Consider the following 19238-nt stretch of genomic DNA (forward strand, 5'->3'; position numbering starts at 1 on the left):
CGTATGGTCTTCTGAGGGTTTATTAGTCACTAACCATTATTTCAAGAGCTGTGCCTGCAAGCTATTATGACACACTTAGTGTATAAAGATAGGTATTATTATTACTGGTCTTATTACAGATGAGGAAATTGAGGCTCATGAAGGCTCCATAACTTGTTTCAAGTTCACCGCTAGACGTTTCCTAACTCTACTCCTTCCCTTAAAAGAGAACTATAAATTCCAATACTTAAAAAAGTGAGGTAGATGTCAGGAAACGAAAGCAACTATATAAATCCGAGGCAACAAGATATGTTTTGTTCTCATGGTACTATTAATTAATTTGAATGTCTATGGGCCAGCTGTTTGTCTCATAGGGAGCAACCCCAGGGCCCAGTTTTGGGGCAGAGCTCATCTGTACCAATCCAGAACCAGAGGGTTTGAACTAAGGCGGTCTGGGGGTTGGCTGGGCGCAGAGGTGTGAAGCTGCACAAGAAACAGAACCATTAAGGAAGTGAGTTTAAGCTGCGCAATTTCAAAAATCCTGGTCCACATAGCCTGGCAAACCGAAGATTTTTCTTAGCACTTAGACTGTGTGTACACTTTCTATACTCCTTACTGATGGCCATTGAAAACAGTTTATTTTGACATAACTTCAGTCTTATACTTGCAAGAATAGTACAGATAAGTTCTGTATATCTCTCATTCAGACTCTACAGTTGTTCCTATCTTACTGCCTTTGCTTTATCTTCCTCTGAATAAACATATCCACACTGTTTTCTTTATCATGCACACAGAATGATGCTTTGTTTATTCCTTCAGGGTATATTTCTCCTAAATGAGGCTATCCTCTTCCATAACCACAATATATTTATCAAATTCATGAAATCATCACTGATAAAACACCATGAACTAATGCTAATCAACAGCCTAATTCAGATTTCACCCATTGTCTCGGTCATATCAGCAAAAGAAATCCCCAGCTCATGCATTGCATTCAGTCATCCTGTTTCTTCAGTCGCTTTTACTCTGGAACCGTTCCTCAGTCCTTTTTTTGTCTTTCATGACACATGTCTTGTGGGAAAGTACAGGTCAGTTATTTAGCTGCATGTCCTTCTGTCTGAGTTTGCCTGACGTCCTCATCAGATTTAGGTTTTGCATTTTTGGCAGGACTATCCTGGAAGTCATGGCGCCCTCTTCGCAGTGCGTCACTTCAGGAGGCGGCTGTGCCCTTCACGGGTGATGTTGACCTTGAACTCTTGGTTCAAGTGATGTCTGCCAGATTTCTCCACGGCGAAGTCACTAGTACCTCCCCCCACTTTTACATGACTGAATTTTAAAAATATATGGTAAAATATATATAACCTAAAACTTACCACTTGAACCATTTTTATGTGTCTCGTTCTGTAGCATCAAGTACATTCATGTTGTTGGGCAGCCATCACCACCACCTGCAGAAATATTTCACCTTCTCCAACTGAAGTTAGTTATTCACTAACTCCCCATCTCTCCCAGCCCCCAGCAACCACCATTCTACTTTTGTCCCTGTGAATTTGCCCACTCAAGGGACCTCACAGAAGTGAAATCATACAGCAGTTGTCCTTTTGTGACTGGCTTATTTTATTGAACATAATGTCTTAAAGGCTTCATCCATATGGTAGCATGTGTCAGAATTTCCTTCCTTTTTAAGGCTGCCAGAGATGTTCCTTTGTATGTATACCCCACAAGCGGCTCATGCACGCATCTGAGGACGGACACTGGGTCTCTCTGCCTTTCAGCTACTGTGGATAAAGCTGCCACGGAGATGCACGCACAAATACCTGCTCCGGCCCATTTTCCCTTCTTCTGGATCTGTACCCAGAAGGGAAATCGCTCGATCATTATTGTTTCCTTCTTCGTTAATCAGTTCCTTGTGGGGTGATAGCCTGAGATTACATAGCTATCCCGCTACTCCTCACACTTCCACTCACTAGTTTTAGCGTCCCTTGGTCCTAACTGAATCAATTATTATTCCAACGCTGCCAAGTGGTAATTTTCTTTCCATCATTCCTTCTACATTTATTAGTTGGCATTCTATTGTAGGGAAGAAATTTTCCTTATCTCCCATTTATTTATACATATGGACTCATTTTATTCAATGGGTTATAATTTTTTACTCCATGGGCACTTATTCCTCTGGGCAATTCTTGTTCTCAAAACTCTCAAAAGTGCAAGTTTGGGGAAATGCAGGAACCTTTTGTAGTTCCTTGTCATCAAGAACTCCAGGCGTGTGGCCTGACTTCTCTAAGTCGCGATCACTTTCCACTCATGCGTTCCTGTTGTTAAAGTGGAAACCCTCTTTCTGACAGCCGCCGCACCACCCTCCCTGGGCAGCCCCGGCCCACGGAAACTACACTTCCCAGAAGCCTTCGAGGCTGCGTCATCAGCGTGCGCGGCGCTCGGCTCGCTAAGCCGGCTTGGGAGAACCCGCTGTAGCGGCGCCAACATGGCGGACGTGCTGAGTGTCGGCGTGAACCTGGAGGCTTTTTCCCAGGCCATTAGTGCCATCCAGGCGCTGCGCTCCAGCGTGAGCAGGGTGTTCGACTGCCTGAAGGATGGCATGCGGAACAAGGAGACGCTGGAGGGCCGGGAGAAGGCCTTCATCGCGCACTTCCAGGACAACTTGCATTCGGTCAACCGGGACCTCAAGTAGGTACCGGCTGAAGGGGCCGGGGTCGGGGGCCGATCCGGCTCCCACCCGGACCCGACCCCACGCGAGTCTCCCTGTGTAGAGACCCTTCTCCCTTTACCTTGTCCCCTCGTTCTTTTCCCCTCCTCCCAGCCTCTGCCTGTCCCTCAGGGACACCTGATCCTCCACCTCCGCGTTCTCGGCTCCCTTCTCTTGGCGTCCTAGTACCGGCTGCCGCCCGCCTCCCAGGCCCCCTTCTGCGATCGTTCCATTGCTCACGTGGAGACACGTCCTTCCCACGAACTTCCACTTCTCACTTCGGCTTGGCAGGTTTCTCACCTGTAGGCCCTCTGTGCCCCACCGCGTCTCATGACACTGTAGTCATAGCACGAAAGGGGACCGGCGCAGCCCTGCCCCGAACCCGCGTGCCCCCGAGCTGGTTAGCCCCAGTTCCCGCCCCCTCGCGACCTGGAATTCATCAGTGCCAGCTGTCCCGCCGCCGAACACGGCCAAACAGGCCTTGGTCCGCCTTTTCCTGCCCCCTCCCGACTCCCACTGCTCTGTTGAGGTCCTTCCTCGAGGGAGAACTAAGCTCAGGCTTAACACCCCTCCCCATTTATTAATTTGCGGTCCCTTTAAGGGTAAGGATTGTCCATTTCTCTTTCTTACAGCTTATCCTCTCTACTTCTATTTCATAAGTGGTGTTGTAAGAGTTCAGTGGGAGGATGTTTGTAAATTGCACATAGTAGGCACTCTTCAAGTGGTTAGGGCCCCTTCCTTAAGAAAGGTAGTCTTTCCAGGTAGGTTAGGATGTCACGTTGTTTGCATTTTATTTCTCAGAACTGACATGAGCCAGGAAAGGCGTTTGGGGAGCTAGCCCTCCTTTGAATGCTGGAGTGGATGGATTGGTATTTTCCCCCTCAACCTGTCTCCTTAGTAACCAGATGGAAGAGGGAGATAGAATGGAGGAGGAGGTGGTGATCAAATGAAGGGTGACTCTGTTCCCCGGCCGCCAAGCAGTTGCCCTTCTTTTTTGGGGGAAGGCCAGGAAACCAAACCCCCTCCTCAACTCCCACATCGCTTGTGGCTCCTTGGCACAGGGCCGTTGGACTCTCCCTGCTGGAGGGGGCACGTGGGTCCTTCTTTCCTCTCCGATTTGCTTCCCTTCCTCATGTTTAAGAAGCTGTAGCCCTTCACCATTCGAGAAAGTTTAGGAGTGTTTGCATTACCCCTTTGCTTTCTTAAATCTTTCTACAGTCGTGCCTAGAAGAAGGTAGCTGAAGATTCCAAAGTGAAAGTGGCAGCTCTTCCTCGAGCACCTTAAGTTGACCGCTTGGGAGTGGCCCCCCAGCGTGCTCCTGGGGTGCGCTTGTGCTCTTGGTTCACTTTCCCAGTTTCTCTAGAGTTGTCCTGCCAGAGTGAAGTGTGTCAGGTTGACATAGCCCCCTCGGTAGTGTCTTTCCCTCCCATTTGTTTATTTTCTCTCTTCTCTGTTTTAAGTGTGTTTTAGGTGTTACCATCTCTGAAGCGCCATGTACAAATCTGTCCCTATGTGAACGACAAATAATCATCATTTATTCAGGTACTTGCTGTTCTGCCCCATGTAATGATCTGTATGTGGGTCTGAAACCTCAGCGAGAAGCAGCGTTATACCACATTTCAAAATTCCAGGAGGTCTCCTCCCCCCTCACAGAGAACAACGCGTGTTAAGTCCCACTTTTAGGAGGGTTATCGATCCCAGCACTCTTCACTTTTCCCCTTTCCTTTGGAATGGTACCGGAGAGCTTGGTTTTAAAATGAGATAAACGCCCAGTTAGGGATTTTCTTGATTGCCCCTAACCTTTTTCACCTTTCAGAAAAGTCCTTTTTGAGGGACCTCTGACCCATGTGGCGGGCTAAGCCTCGGAGTGCCGGTGGGCTCAGGTTTGCTTCATCTGTTTGCTCTTTCAGCGAGCTGGAGCGCCTGAGCAGCCTGGTGGGCAAGCCGTCCGAGAACCAGCCTCTGCACAACAGCGGGCTGTTGAGCCTGGATCCCGTGCAGGACAAGACGCCTCTCTACAGTCAGCTCCTGCAGGCATATAAATGGTCGAACAAGGTAAGGGCGACCTGTCAGAAATGGAGCCAGCCCGGGAAGTGCCAGGTTTTCTTACATTTCCTTCTTTTTTTTGTTCTCGATTTAGCATGGGGTTACAGAGTTGGAAGCTTTAGAATTTCCCTACAAGCTATTGTGTAGTCCTTTGAAGTCTTTGGGGCTTGCTTATTCACGATGCCAGGTAATTACATTAAAAAATGTAAGTCAGGTGTGTGTAACCTGAAGGCTGGCTGTGGGAAGCAGCTTTGTATCCACCCCTTAAAATGATATACAACATGCGGTGTGTGCAATCCCCCCCCCCCCCCCCCGGCTCCTGGGGAAGCCTGGCTTTCATCAGCTTCTGAGAGGAGCCCATCACCCCCCGAAGGCGAAGGACTGGTGGTCCGGATGTTCGGCCACTCGCCGTCGCCTGTGACGCTTGCACGGTCTTCCCCCTGCCGTGGGGGGGCGGGGGGGGGGGCGCGTCACTAGGCTGCTGCTAGGTTGCTCTCTAACTGCTCTCTAATTCCTTTGGGTCGCATCTGAGGGAGAGTGTCCTGTGCGTGCCTCGTAGAGCTTGCCATTTGTGGCTTCCTTTGGCAGGCGGGCGGGCCGGCAGTGGCAAGGCCCCTGGGACGGCCGGAGAGGGGACGCTGGACTGTGGTCTAAGAATGACAGGCGCAGTCAGGGTCGTGGCCTGGAAACAGCTTGTTTGCTGATAGTTCCTTTTGTTTGGGGGTGTGGGTAGTTGTGTGTGGTGTTTTTCCTCCTGCTGATGGAGAATGAGGACATTGCCCTGAGAACATGTTTGGAATGATTTTGGAAGCGTTTCTCATTAGTCTCTGCTACCTCCTTAGTTCCCACGGTTATTGTTGGTGAACTGCTCTGTCCTCTCAGTTATCCGTTGTGTTCTTCCTCTTTTCTGTGGTCCTTGCCCCCTCTGGTGCTGGATGACAGATGAGCCTTGACAGTGTTTCTGGTGCGCAGAATTTAAAGGAAATTTCTCTGGGGGGGTATTTATGTTCTTCGGCAGCTGAGGTTGAGAGTCAGGGAGAAGCGATTGATCGTGGGGCACTAGAGAAAGAACTGGAGGCCCGGATGCACACATTTAGCCTTGATGGCTTGTCCCCCAAACTCGGGGCTGCCGGTGGCAGAAAATCAGTTTGGCCCCGAGGATCAGGGTGCCTAGGCGGTGTGGGCTCTGTCACTCCCTTGCCCTCTCGAGGCTCCTGCTGGCTTGGCCTGATGCTCTCCAAGGGGTAGAAAAGACAGCCCGGCCACTGTAGGGTCGCACGGCCCTCCTGCCGGCTGATCTCCCGGGGTGCACATCAGACCCGGGAGAAGGGTTCTGGCCCTGCTTGGCAGGCGGCCCCCGAGACAGGTCATTAAATCCAGGGGTGAGGCTCTCTGATTGGCCAACGTGGGTCACCGCAGGCACAGGACACGGGGCTCCTTGAAGTTGGAGAAAGGCAGTTCCCACAAGGAGGGAATGCCAGGCTGACGACAAAATTATACGTGTCTGTGGTGGTCGCCAAGGCCAGACACAAGATTGGCCCAGCCCTTCCTGGGCAGCGCTTCCCTCTGAGGCCGTCCTGCGTGGGCGCTCTTGGTCATCTAAACAGGAGTTTGCCTGGTGAGTGGGTGGGATGTGACCGGTCGGATCATGATTGGACTCCTAGCTGTTTGGACGTGGACGCCATGTTTATATATCACGTGGATAGAGTTGTTCTTGGAACGTGTTAGAGGGGTGGAGACTTCCCAGCGGGGAAACCATGAGTGACTCGGACTCCAGGGGAAGTGACTGGCTTTATTATTTTTTTTATTTTTTAAAGAGTTTATTTATTTACTTTTAGAGAGAGGGGAAGGGAACAGGAAAGAGAGGAAACAGCAATGTGTGAGAGATGCTTAGATCAGTTGCCTCTCACACGTATCCAGCTGGGGACCTGGCCCGCAATCCAGGCACGTGTCCTGGCTGGGAACCAAACCAGTGACCCTTTGGGTTGCTGCCGGCACTCAACCCACTGAGCCACGCCAGCCAGGGCTGGCTTTAAGTGGAAATGATGACACTTAACTTTTGAATGAAGGTAACTTAATTGTTCATCAAATTAATAGTTCGAATATTAAAATAGAAGTGCCTGCCCCTGCCTCCCACGCTTGCCCCAAGATGGAAAAGAGGTTGCATTAAGGGCAAGAAATATTACGTGTATGGAACTTCTTGTTCTGGTGATGCTGCAGGTTGAGTGGGTGTAGACATTTATGAGACAGTACATCCCATGTGAGCAACGGGAGAGAGGAAGGGGTTTCAGCCACAGCCTGCAGAGTGAGTGCTCTCGCACCAGCTGCTGCCCCAGCAGAGAGAGGGTTTGGGGCTGCTTTGCATTATTGATCGGGAAAAATGAAGAGAATGATTGGGAGATCTTTAGTTCAACCCCTGATTTTACAGCTGAGCGAACCAAGTCCCACTGAATTGACATGCTCATGGCTGTACAGCTAGAGGAGAATTTGCATTTCCTAACTGAGGTCAGAGTTTTTTCCCTCTAAAACGTGGTGGTTTCATCCAGTTTGGCTTAAGATTTTTGACTATAGAAAACATCCTCTGCCCTTTTTAGCCTATATCCTAGAAACAATTCATGAATTTTATTCATTAATATGTATACATTTTACTAATTTTTTCAAATAATTTTTTAAAATTTCTTTTTAGAGAGAGGGGAAGGGAGGAAGAAAGAGAGGGAGAGAAACAACAGTGTGTGGTTGCTTCTCGCTTGTCCCCGACTGGGGACCTGGTCTGCAACCCAGGCCTGTGCTGTGGCTGGGAATCGAACTGGCGACCCTTTGGTTGCAGGCCGGTGCTCAGTCCACTGAGCCGCACCAGCCAGGCCATTTTACTAATTTTTAGTGGTTCATTGAAGGATGGAGATGGCAAATACATAGTGCATACATCCTCAGGCTATGGCTCTGTCCAGGGCAGGCATCGCTGGTCAACTGCTGCGCTCTTTCCTGCTGCGGCCGCACGTGTTCTCCTGTGTCCTGGGGCTGGACAGCCCCTGCCAATCACTCAAAGGTGGGCTGCGGGGAGGATGTATTTTTTATTTCTGTTATCACAGATAATGTCATACCTGCCTGCGACTTATTTACCTGACTCTGGAAAGGATATTAGGTAGATTATAAGAATAAGTAAAACCCTGAAAGAAAAGAGGAAAACAACGGCAAGGAGGTCTTATGTACATTTCTTTAAAAACTGAAGAAATAACCCTAAGAAATAAGCCAGTATTCTAATTTTCAGCTGGGGGATATGGGCACAGCAAACAACGATATGTGTGTATCTTGCTGCTCCTACAAGTGGATGGTCTTTTAATTGCTGAGGCTTTCATTGTTCATCACTTTACCCTCAAAGAGTTTAAACCAGCAAGTGCATTGATATGAGAAGTGCAGTTAGGGGTAACTTGCCAGTGTCAGCTTTCCGCGCGCACTGCCGCCTAGGAGCTGGAGGAAGTGTGGGGCACGCTTGCCTACCCCCATTATGTGATGAACTCTCTGTTTAATGTGCTCTTGGCCATAGAAAAGTCTCGTTCATGCCTAATAACTAATTATTTTCTTTAGGGGATTTTGTAATTTTTGTAAAGTCAGTTGGAATATTAATTATGTGGTAGTTGGCATAATTGTTAGGATAACACATTTAAAAATTAATCTAATCTAATGAAATGATGTCAAATTGCTGTGAACAGCACTTTTTCCATGCTGAATTGGGGAGAGAAATCAGCGTTTAGCTGTGGCACCGACAGATAATTGTTCTGTGCCGGGGTGACGGGCTGTCTTGATGAGGGCAGAAAATAATTGGCCTCTGCGCTGCTCTCGCTGCAGCGGGGCCGGAGCACGGCTTTTGCTTATTAGTGCTCGGGTACGCCCGGAGTTCGTCTGCGTCTGCACTTCCTCTGTGGTCCCCGTTTGAAGGTTCCAGCGTCCTGTTACCAGGCTTTATTGTCGGGTCTGACTCTCTTTCGTTTGTTCGTGTCAGGGGGCTGCTTGTTTATCTGCCCGGAAAGCAGACCGAGACTTCAGCCTCCCTCTGACGCAGCAAAGCCCCTGGCAGCCGCGTGCTGCGAGGGTGGGGAGCCGGCCGAGGAACTGCTGCTGCTGCTGCCTGTCTTGCTTTTGCACGCTTGATTTTACATTTTTATTAGAGAAAAAACACTTCTCTGTTCCAGAATTACCCCATTGGAAAGCCTGAAGACGTTTCCCTCTCCCCTCCCGAACTGTCCTCCTCAGAATCTGGTTACCGCATGGCTGCACGCGACTGTCAGTTCATCTCTCTCGGGTCTGTCGTGTTTTGGCATCGTGGAGCTAACGGGTGGGACTGTTAAATGCAGCACCGAGCCTTTTCCTTGAGGGGCCCGGTCCTCTTTCAGGCCACAAGGAGAGACGCTGTGCCTGCCCTGTCCCCCGCCAGGAGTCCCCTGCACCTAGCAAGGCGCCCGGTACACACTAGTGTTTGGTTGCAAAGCCTTGAAGGAATGCAAGGATACATGAAAGCTTTTACTGCCGAGTTTTTAATTTACAGCCCCTTTTGTGGTGTGCTCGCCTGTATTTTGGATAAAGTGCAATGAGAGCACTTCCATTTTTGGCCAGTACCGAGGGTCCAGTTGTGTCACTTGTAGAGAAAGCCTGCGGCCCACGATGCAGGCCCTGGCTGGGCCCCAGAAGGGGTTGGGAAGGACGGCACGAGGTTAGCCGGTGAACTGGCCGTACGTCGTTGAGGGCTGAGGTTAGCAGTTTTACCCACGTCTTCTGTCGCCCGCTGTGCCCCTTCTAAGAGAGCTGGTTGACAGCCAGTGCTCGGGCGGGGGTGGGACGTGGCGGAAGTCTTCTGAGGTGGACTGAGTCAGGCTAATTTGAGCTGATGCACCTGATGTCAGGTGTTCCGTGGCAGCTGTCGTTTTTGGCAGTGATGTGAAACTGTCTGGGAAGGGGGGCATCAGCTCCGTCAGCGTCTTTGGGGCTGTTCCCCTTTGTCAGGCACCAATAACCAGTTTCTGCTCCCAGCGTGGTCCTTGCCACCGGGCCCGGCTCTGGCTCGCTCTTCTCTGGTGCATGTTCAGGGGACACCGGTCGTTCAGGACGTACTGAAGACAGAGGGGTCCCCTCGGAGCCCCTCATAGCCTAGACAGCGTGACTTAGGATCAGGCACTGTTCTCCATTGTCACCGTTAGCACAGGTGCCAGGTGCCATTCTTAGACGTCGTCTTTCACCTAAATCTAACCTTCTGAGCACCCGGTGACTTGAGCTTGCTAGCACCGCGGGCTTGTGAGGCTGCCCTGGCTGGCCTCTCTCCCTACCCCCCGCCTCCCTGCCCACCCCCAGACTCTGGTACCGTGGGAGCCATGATAAAAAGAACAAGGAGTAACACAGCCAAACAAAAACCAAAGAAACAAAAGGAATTCTGGATACTGTTGGATTCGGGAGGAAAGGAAGGTGCAGCCGGAAACGTCAGGGCCCAGTGCAGGTTTTCGAGTCAGGCTGCCCGAGTTCTGATCCAGCTCTGCCCTGACTCTGTGCCTTGGACAAGTGAAAAAGTCTTGAAAAGCATCAGTTTCCTCATCTGTAAAATGGGGATAATACAGTATTTGTGTCAGAGCGTGACAGTGAAGAGTAAGTAAAAAGCGCCCCAGGACAACTCAGGTCTATTAAGTGCTGCGTAAGTGGCGGTGGCAGTGACCAGGCGCAGTGACGGGGCCGCTCGTGTTTACCGATGGCGCGGCCGGAGGGCCCTGCGGCCGGGACCGCAGGCTCCAGAGCTGAGTGGCTTGGCAGCCGTGGGGACACACTCTCTGCCTCAGGTGTCGCTGCTCTGAAAGGGCGGGCGGGGGGAGGACGGGCGCATGGCCTCGGAAGGGGAAGGCCCTGCGGGACTAAGCGAGGGGGTAGAGGTAAAGCGCTGACCTGCGCAGCGTCAGCGCTCCCTGGGGGCTGCGTCTGTCCCAGCGAACAGGGAGGGCCCGCGGGGCAGCGAGCGTGGCCTCCCTCCCCAGGCTCCCATGCTTGACCTCAGTGGACTCTCCTGGAATTCTGCCAGTTAGAAGTTCCTTGAGAGGAGCAGCACCCTTTTCTTGGGGAAGCCCGAGCACAGACACCTTAGCACACTAGTGGGCGGTGCATGGGGGGGCTTTCCTCCTACAGCCCGGGGCTGAGGGTGAGTGGTGGGGCGTGCGGGCAGGAGCTGGGCCTGGCCCGGCCTGGCCGGCATGTGGGAGTTGCGGGACAGCAAGGCAGGGTCTGCGGCCTGGGAAGAGACTGCCCAGGAGCGAGGGCGGCCGCGAGGGCTGAGCGGGCTCTGTGTTGCCCGCTGGGCCAGCCCAGGAGTCACCGAGTCAGGGTGGGCCTCCCTCCGGGGGCTCAGGACTCAGACTGACCGGGTGGGAGGATGCGGGGAGGGGGGCGAGTCTGGGAGTGCTAGCGTCTCTTTAGGAAGGCGTTCACATGCAAATGCCAACCTAAAAATAGGTGTTTTAACGATGGCTCCCTTGCCAGTCTGGTGCTTGTTACCTGCCGGGCTCTGGAGGCGACTCTACTGGCTTTGACTCCCCAGGTGAGGCCTCCACCTGCTTTATGACTGGCAGCGATCTGTGTCCCCTCGCCCGGTCTCAGCCCCCTCCCCTCAGCCTGCGGGCCTGGGAAGGGGGCCTAATACTGACCTCCTGGGGAGGGTCAGAGGGTCTCATTGGACAATGTGTGTCAAGTTTCTGGTTTGGGGTAGGATATTTAGTGGCATTTTACAAATAGAAGTTATTGCTAGCAGCTATTCCCCCTGCGTCAGAAATCAGTGTTTGACGGCTTCAGCTGAAGCCTCCGCATCTCTTCCTCCTACTTTTTAGATTCTGTGTTTTTTCTTTTTAGAGTTGGGTCTGTGTGGTTCACCTTGACTTTTTTGGATTGTCGAAGCCATTATCGTTGGGCACAGGAGAGCAGACAGGGAAGTGAGTGCCGGGAGGCTTTGTCCCGCGTTCTCCGGCCACCATACCCCGATGTTTAGGGGTCCTCTGGGCTGGGGTCAGGGTTGTGTCCCCTGGGAGGGAGGGAGGGGCAGCTGCGTGTCTGCCTGGCCCCCAGCCCACCATGCTGCCCTGTGGCCTGCTGTCCATCTGCACACCCCTGGTCTGGCGCGCTTTGGCTGCGGCCTCTTGGGGCTGGGCTGGGTCGGCCTCTGCTCTCCCTGGCTGACTCGGCAAAGCGCGCAGCCTCCCTGGGACCCTCGCTTTCCGGCACAGCTTGCTCCTCCCGCAGGTTCTGGCAAGCCGGGGGCTTCTGTCTCCCCCTCTGGCGCACTGTCACCTTCCCCTCGGCCCTGTGACTTGGAGCCACTTTCAGGAATTTCACAAAGTCCAGCTTTGTCTGTGGCTGCCCTGCTCAACACGCCCAGTGCCACGCTGGGGACCCAGAGTGGTGGATGGCGCCTGCTGCCCACCGCCCGCGCCGCCTGCCAGGAGCACGCTGTACCTTTCCGAGTGCATTCTCTCCCACTGCCTCCTCCAGCCCCGGTGGAGTGTTGCTTTGCAGAAGCCTCGATCCGGCAGGACCGAGCAGGGCCCATCTGCTCGGGTTTTGCCGGTCCCTCTTTGTGGCTGCACTGATCATACCGTGTGCCATGGCTGCTTGCTCTCCAGCTTCATCCTGTTTTCTCCAGGGCCAGGGCTGGGGCTTCGTCTTCAGGCACCTTGAATCTAGGACACAGTGGGCACTTAGTAGTTGAGGCCCCTGCCATATTTGCATACTCTAGGAACTGTGCCTCCTGTAAGGAAGTGTCAGGTCTCAAGGGAACCTTGGCAATCAGGTCGGTCGTCGCCCCTTGTTTTGTGGGGAGAGTGACCTGTCCGAGGCTACCCTGCTGCCCCTTTGACTGAGACCTGCGGTGTTTGGCAGCTCCGACTCACTGGAGGTCCAGAGAGTGGAGAGGGTCCTTCTGCCGTTGAGGCCCGTCCAGATACTGCCGTTCCCCCGTGGCTCTGCGGCTGTGGGTCCGTCAGTGAAGCGGGAGCAGTGGGCAGCCCACAGGGCACATCCGAGGGGACCATCAGGGGTCCCTGCGATCGGTGACCGCTGCAGCCTGAGCATGGTGCAGGGTTGTGTGTGGGACATGGCTCAGGGCATTCGTTACCTCGGCCTTCACGAGCAAAGTGGCCTGGCCCCTTGGATTCCGGAGGCAGGCTCCCTCGCCTGCCTTGTGCTCTGAATACGGGAGATTGGGAGTGTGGCAGTTGAGGGCTTTGTTGCGCATTTCATGAAAAGAAAGGGACTTCCCTGGAGCTCTTACTGACATGGGTGGGGACACCAAGGATGGCCGTGTCAAGAGAAGGCTGCTCCCCACTTTCTTCATCCTTTTTAACAAGAATTGTACCGAGTCCTCCACTGGGTTTGCGTTACTCTTACCTTTCCCCCACTCGTGTGTGTCTGTGTGTCTTAGAGTGGAAGGGTTGCACTGTACTGTTGTTTTCCGTCAGTAGGCCACTCGGATTATTGGGAACTTGTCAGTAGTTGCCACCAAGCATTTTGGGCTCTGCTGTCTCCTGACGGCGCTGTACCTGGCAGACTTTGCAGGGAGAGGGCAGATCTGGAGCAGGTGCACACGTCCCCATGCGGGAAAATGGTTGCACTTGTTATAAAATGCTCAGCTTGTTCATCTCCAAATTCTGCTTTTTGAGTAGTGTGCTGTTTGTGCTAAGAAATAATCTGATCCACCCATCTGTGCATATTTATTGAGCACCTATTATGTTCCAGGTACAGTGAATGCAACTGATAAATTCCCATTTTCTTGGGACTTAGATTACATCCAGTTCTCTAATTTGGTCAGAGAAGTCAAGTGCCAAATCACCTGGTTTTAATAATAATCGCTGCCCCTGTTGCTGGTCTTTTTTCGTCCTTCATCAGTGGCCTTTATTTGCCTCAGTTTACCAGTCTTCACTGTCAGAAAGTAGCATAATTCAATACCGGGTGATGTCATTGGCAGATAAAACAGTAAAAGAAATTTTGTCTGGTTGTTGTGGTATCTTAAATATCATCCTGTTTTTATAGTGTGGTGCATTTTGATTCTTTCATATGCTTAATGCAGTGCAAGTTTACTGATAGTGACATACCCTTCTCTGGCCAGTTGGCCCTTGTCCTCCTCAGCCTAAGGCTGCGGTGGTTTAGGGCTCTCACTGGTTTCAAAAGGACAGTGGATGCCCCCGCTGACGTGTGTCCAGAGGGAAACGCGTCATTCACCCTGCTCAGGGCACCCGGTCCGGACGCCTTGGACTTCATGCCTGGCCAGGTGGTCTGGCTCCACCATAGGAGAACTCCGTGTCCTTTGAGATGTGGTTTAGTGACTGTGTAGCAAAGGGCGCTATGCGTTTGCCATTCCCTGTATTTATGACTGGCCTGTTTAAATTTCATTCCGATACCTGGAGCCCATGGGTGGGATTGGCTTTAGGCACGATGCTCAGTGCCTCACCGAGGCACAGGGCCAGGCGGGGCCCACGGGGTGCCCTGCGCTCCCTCTCCACCTGCAGTCCGTCCATCCTGTCGTTTCTCCCTCACCCCCTAAAACCACACTTCGTAATCGGCGTGCCTCTGGAGGGGCCTGCATCGACTCAGCCCTGCACTGCCCGCAGGGTTTGTGCCCAGACTCAGGATCACCCCGCACCCTGCCTTTCCGGGAGGACTGGATCGCTGGCCTCTGCTTCCTGAGGAGCCGAGAGGGACTCTGTGTTGGGGCGGGCGGAGCGCGCTCTCCTGCCGGTGTCTGCGTGCCGCGTTTCCCTGCCGGCTGCCCCCGTCTTCCCCTGCCCATGACTCTGAAGACACGGTTCCGAGGGGGGGTGCCCTCAGCCCAGGGCCTGGCGCAGGAGGCAGGCACCGCAGGGGACTGGTTTCCCTCTCTTCACCGCAGGTTCCCATCTGCTGCGCCCGTCAGCCCCAGCACCTCACGCCGGCCAGTGGAGACAGGGCCGGTTACCTGGTTGGTAGGGATAGCCGAATGCCAGCCCCAGTGCCTTCAAACTGCAGTGCCTGCGCGTTGTAGTTGCCGGGCTGAGCTCCCCCGGTGCGATTTTAATGCATATTCGCAGTGGCTCAGGTGCCGCAACCACATCATCCTGCTGGCAGCTCATTGGAACCCTCAGCCAGAATGCTGGGCCGGGGACCTTAGCTTCCAAAGCCAGAGCGTGGCAGGTTCCCCGCAAGAGGCCTTGTGGGGATGCTGCTTTTCCTGGCAAGACTTCTCTGAGCAGCGAAGCGTTGCCTTTGGAGTCACACAGTGATGGGCGTGCAGTGCTTTCGAGGAAGGTTGCAAAGCTTCGGTTCGCGGAGGATGCTTCTGAGGAAGTTGCTCTGTGCCGATGAGTCACAGAGTGGAAAGGCCTCTTGTGAGCCTCCAGTTTGCTTTAGGTCCTGAAGGAACGTTGTCAAAATCTGTCCCCCAGTGGTCTGGAGGGCAGTTCTAGTGACTTACTCCCACCTTCCAGGTAGCAGCCAGCCTGGCGAGGGAGCTGGAAATACCGCACTCGGCAATTCCGGAAAACCAGCCACAGCACGCCAGGCGGCACGCTGCCTTCTGGCTCTCGCTCACGCTGCTCCTCGGCTGCCTGAGCCCTCGCGTGCCCCGCGCCGCAGCCACAAGCATGGATTTTGGGGCTTCGCGCTGAGCTGACACCTCCGTGCCAAGCGCTGTTTGCTGAATGGGTGAGCGGGTGCTTTCCCCGCCCCGCTTCAGGCCAGCTTCTGCCTTAGCTGGGGTGTGTGCCGCTGCCTCCGCACTGCCTGCCTGTTTTACTGCCTTCTGGCTTTCCCCGCTCGGCTGCGAGTGCCCCTTGACAAGGCCTGTTTGAAGGACCTGGCTGGGTAGCTCAGTTGGGTAGAGCATTGTCCTCATAGGCCCAGGTTGCGGGGCTGATCCCTGGTCAGGACACATGCAAGAATCAACCACTGAGGGCATGAATGAATGGGACAACAAATTGATGCTTCTCTCTCTCAAAAAAAAAAAAAAAAAAAAAAAAAAGCCAAAGAAAACCTTAAAAAAATGCAAGTTTGGTCATGTAAGTCCCCTGCTTAAAATATGTCGATGCTTCCGTTCTTGTGCCCAGGATTTGGATGAAGTCCATGAAGCAGTGTGTGCCGGTCTGGACCTGACCCCGCAGTGCTGGGCACCGGCCCCTTGAAGCGCCACGCTCAGCATGCTGGCCATCGCGCTGTTTCAGTGCACCCTGTCCCTCTCTTTGTTCGGCTAGTGCCTTCTCATTTTTTTCCACTTTTGTTTGTAGTCACGTTCTTGGGGGAGTCTTTCCTAACCCCCTCCCCCCCCCGCCCCAATCCCCCACATCACGCGGTGATTCACGGTGCACTGTAAGTGCTGGCTGCAGGGGGACTGGGGCCCTGTCCACCTGCTCACCACTGTATTTCCAGTGCCCAGCAAGGCTCAGCAGAAGAGGACAAACCAGCAAAAACACTCCGTTAAGCCCTGACGGGTGTGGCTCCGTTGGTTGGCCTTTGTCCCACAAAGCGAAAGGTCACTGGTTCCCAGTCAGGCATGTGCATGGGTTGTGGGTACAGTCCCAGACAGGGGGCGTACGAGAGGCAACTGATTGATCTTCTCGCATTGGTGTTTCTCTCCCTCTCTTTCTCCCTCCCTTTCCCTCTCTCTAAAAATAAATAAAATCTTAAAAAGAAGACACTTCCCTTGAGCAGCTTAACCACCTCTGAAGTGAGTGCCACGGCGCCCGTGGAGCGTGTGTTTGAGTGGGGCGGGAAGGCCTGGCCAGGGCTCCTGGGCAGCTTTCTCTAGGTCAGGGGGCAGATGGCACCTCGCTGCCGCAGCTCCTGCGCGCACAGCTGCCTGGATGTCTTTATTTGGTTTGTGTAGTCCATTCCCGGCTTCCTTGCTGAAGGGCAATGTGTATTAAGTTGTTTTTTTTTTTAAACTAGTTTGGGGAGACAAACAGAAGGCAAATTATCTTGATTATTTTAAGGCAGCTATGAAAAGGGCAAAGAAAGGATACAGTGAAAGTTACCGAAGTGCTTTTTATTTACTTTAGCACTTTACGGTTTCTGCCGTGTGGAAGGGGCGTGGACGCGGCCATCCCTGGGCTGGGGGTGGGGCGTGGAGCCGGGGAGGGGGCCGACAGCCTGGGTTCAAGTCCGGCTTCTTCCCTTTACTCCTTGTGACCTGGGGCAGCTCGCTCCTGCGTCCTGATCTGCAAAGCGAAGCCGGTATTGGATCCCCTTCCAGGTCGCCGAGGAGATACGAAGCTTAGTCTGCGTGGGGGTCTCAGAAGGACGGGTGGCACACTGTTAGCTCTCAGCCTCCGCCATCATCGTCAGTTCTCTAACAACCCGAAGTCCCCGCCTCATTTTACTGAAGAGGGAACTCAGATTCCTAAATGTGAAGCCACCTGCCTCAGGCCACCGGGGTATAAGTGGCCCCAAAGGTTGACAGGTCATCAGGCTCCAGACCCTTTGGTTCCGTAATTGGTCTTTGCATCTCTAGAGCCACATGGGCTGGGCAGCTGCTTTCTGGGGAGCACCGTGCAGTCTTGGTAACAACGGCGCTGTTAGACGGTGGCTGCTCTCTTTGGGAGAATCCTGGGATAGCAACTTCCGAAGAGTTACTGACTTTATTACGAAACCTATGTTCCTGAGCATTTATATACATCACAAAGGACAATCTCTTAGGTGGATCCTAAGCCCCTGATTTGCCTGTATTGTATTTGCAGGTTTTGGGGGTTTTTTTGGTGGTATTGCCTCTGACTTCGAGTCGCTGCAGCGTAACTTAGCGTCACAGACCTTCGGGGGCATAGAGATGCTCCCCCGTCGGGGCTGTCAGGGCGATGCTCACCCACCCCTGCGGCTCTGCGGGCGCTTGGTAGAGTTGGCGTGGAAGCGACTTAAGCACTTGATGAGGGGGGGTGAACTCTATTACATTCTGTGCCTATTAGTCATCCCCCTCACACCCTGGCTGGCTCTGTTTTTGATAAAATATGTGTCATGGAAAGTACCTTTACAAAGGGCAGGGGTTCTGAATTTGGGGTCTGTTGGGTCCGGGACGTACACAGGCGCATTTTTCTGGGACCGCACTCCTCAGCGTTCGTCACTGCAAGGTTAAGAACCGCTGCCATGGAGAGAGGAGTATTGTTCTTTTCTCTTAAAAATTTGGAAATGAAGCATTTTACTCATAACACGTTATCAGCCCTTCTTACAACAAGTTTTGGAGGGATTTAGCATGTTTACTCTTAAAAAATTTCATAATAGAATATTTACACTAAAAGAATGTCGTTTTAAAGTATTTCAAATCATACCTTATTTGCAAACTGTCCACTACCAGCACAAGGATAAGAAGCAAAATCTTATAACCAAAGTCAAAGGGTGTCGGAGTATTGTTCCAGCCACACCACAGCGTCGCCTCCCATTCTGCGTGGCCGGGCTGCACAGGCCCCCCCGGGGCAGCCCTGGCGCGTGGGGGGCAGGGCCCGCGGGAGCGCGCAGCCCGTGAGGCGCCCGCAGCCGGTTCAGCTCGGGCCTAACTTTCTGACCTGAGCACTTACTTCCAAAGTCGAGGTTCGGCCTCCGTCTCTCCCGGCTTCCCACATCCCCCGTTGTGGCTTCCTCCTGTTGTCCCTGCCCTCCCGCCTCCCGCTTTCCTCCCCCAAGTACCCTTTCATGCTGCAGAAATGCTTGTCGGTGCGGGAGGAGCCTGGGCCTGGTCCCTCAGTTGATGAAAGGTGACTGTGTTATCTGGAGCTACTTTGGGGCTACAGGAGACAAAGGTCAGACCTGTGGATTCCTCTGAAAGACAAAAGGAAAATGTTTTGAAATAGTTTGCCTGAAAATGGAGTTTTGAAGCTGAGCAATTGTAGTGTGATTCGGGGAGAGGACACAGGCTTCCTGCGGAAGCTCCGGAAGGGGGTCCTGTCAGGAGGCTTCCGGGGACGGGGCGTCGCTGGCAGGGCGCCGCCGCCTGAGGGGGCGGGCAGCAGGGTGCGTGTCCCTGTGCTCCCCCTCCCCCCGCCGGAAGGGAGACGTCCAGGAAGCAGCCCTGAGACGCGTCCCTCTCCTATGGGTGCAGTGGAACTGGCAGCCCACGGGATCAGGGTGCTTCGCCACTTTTTTGTTCTGTCAACTCTCATCCCTTATTCCTTTGACCCGGCGTCTTTCTGACCGTGGCCGCCAGTGGCTGTGCGTCCGCATTTCTACAAGATCGTGTGTCTTCGTCACTTTTCCTCGTAGCAGGGACACCCTTGTCCCACTGCTGATGTCGCCTCATGTGGGACCCCGCTCATGCTGACCGTTCACCCTTTTACAAAAGAAGTGGAAACAGAATTTTTGTTAATTTGTTACTATTTTTTCCACCTTGACCCTCCTGTCCCTCCCCAGCAGGCCAGGTGCCTAGGGATCCAGGCTCTGTGTTTGCTTGCTGTGTGACCTTGGGCAGGTCCCTTAGCCTGTCTTGAGTCTCAGTTTTCATATCTTAAATGGGGATAAAGCTTAGTTTTACCTTCTTGG

General features: G+C 53.1%; 1 protein-coding gene across 2 annotated transcripts in view; it reads left to right on the plus strand.

The window, feature by feature from the left end:
- Nucleotides 1–2458: 2458 nt before the first annotated feature.
- Nucleotides 2459–19238, plus strand: part of MED27 (mediator complex subunit 27) — a 167366-nt gene continuing 150586 nt past the window's right edge. For both annotated transcript variants that reach the window (XM_054584192.1, XM_054584193.1), the window contains exons 1-2: nt 2459–2664; nt 4595–4739. In XM_054584192.1, coding sequence (XP_054440167.1) covers nt 2462–2664; nt 4595–4739 — 348 coding nt within the window. In that variant the 5' untranslated portion in view covers nt 2459–2461. The remainder of the gene's footprint in view (nt 2665–4594; nt 4740–19238) is intronic.

Source organism: Pteronotus mesoamericanus, unplaced genomic scaffold (genome assembly GCF_021234165.1).
Source record: "Pteronotus mesoamericanus isolate MK-2021 breed Mesoamerican mustached bat unplaced genomic scaffold, CSHL_Meso_final contig_78, whole genome shotgun sequence".
Lineage (NCBI taxonomy): Eukaryota > Metazoa > Chordata > Mammalia > Chiroptera > Mormoopidae > Pteronotus > Pteronotus mesoamericanus.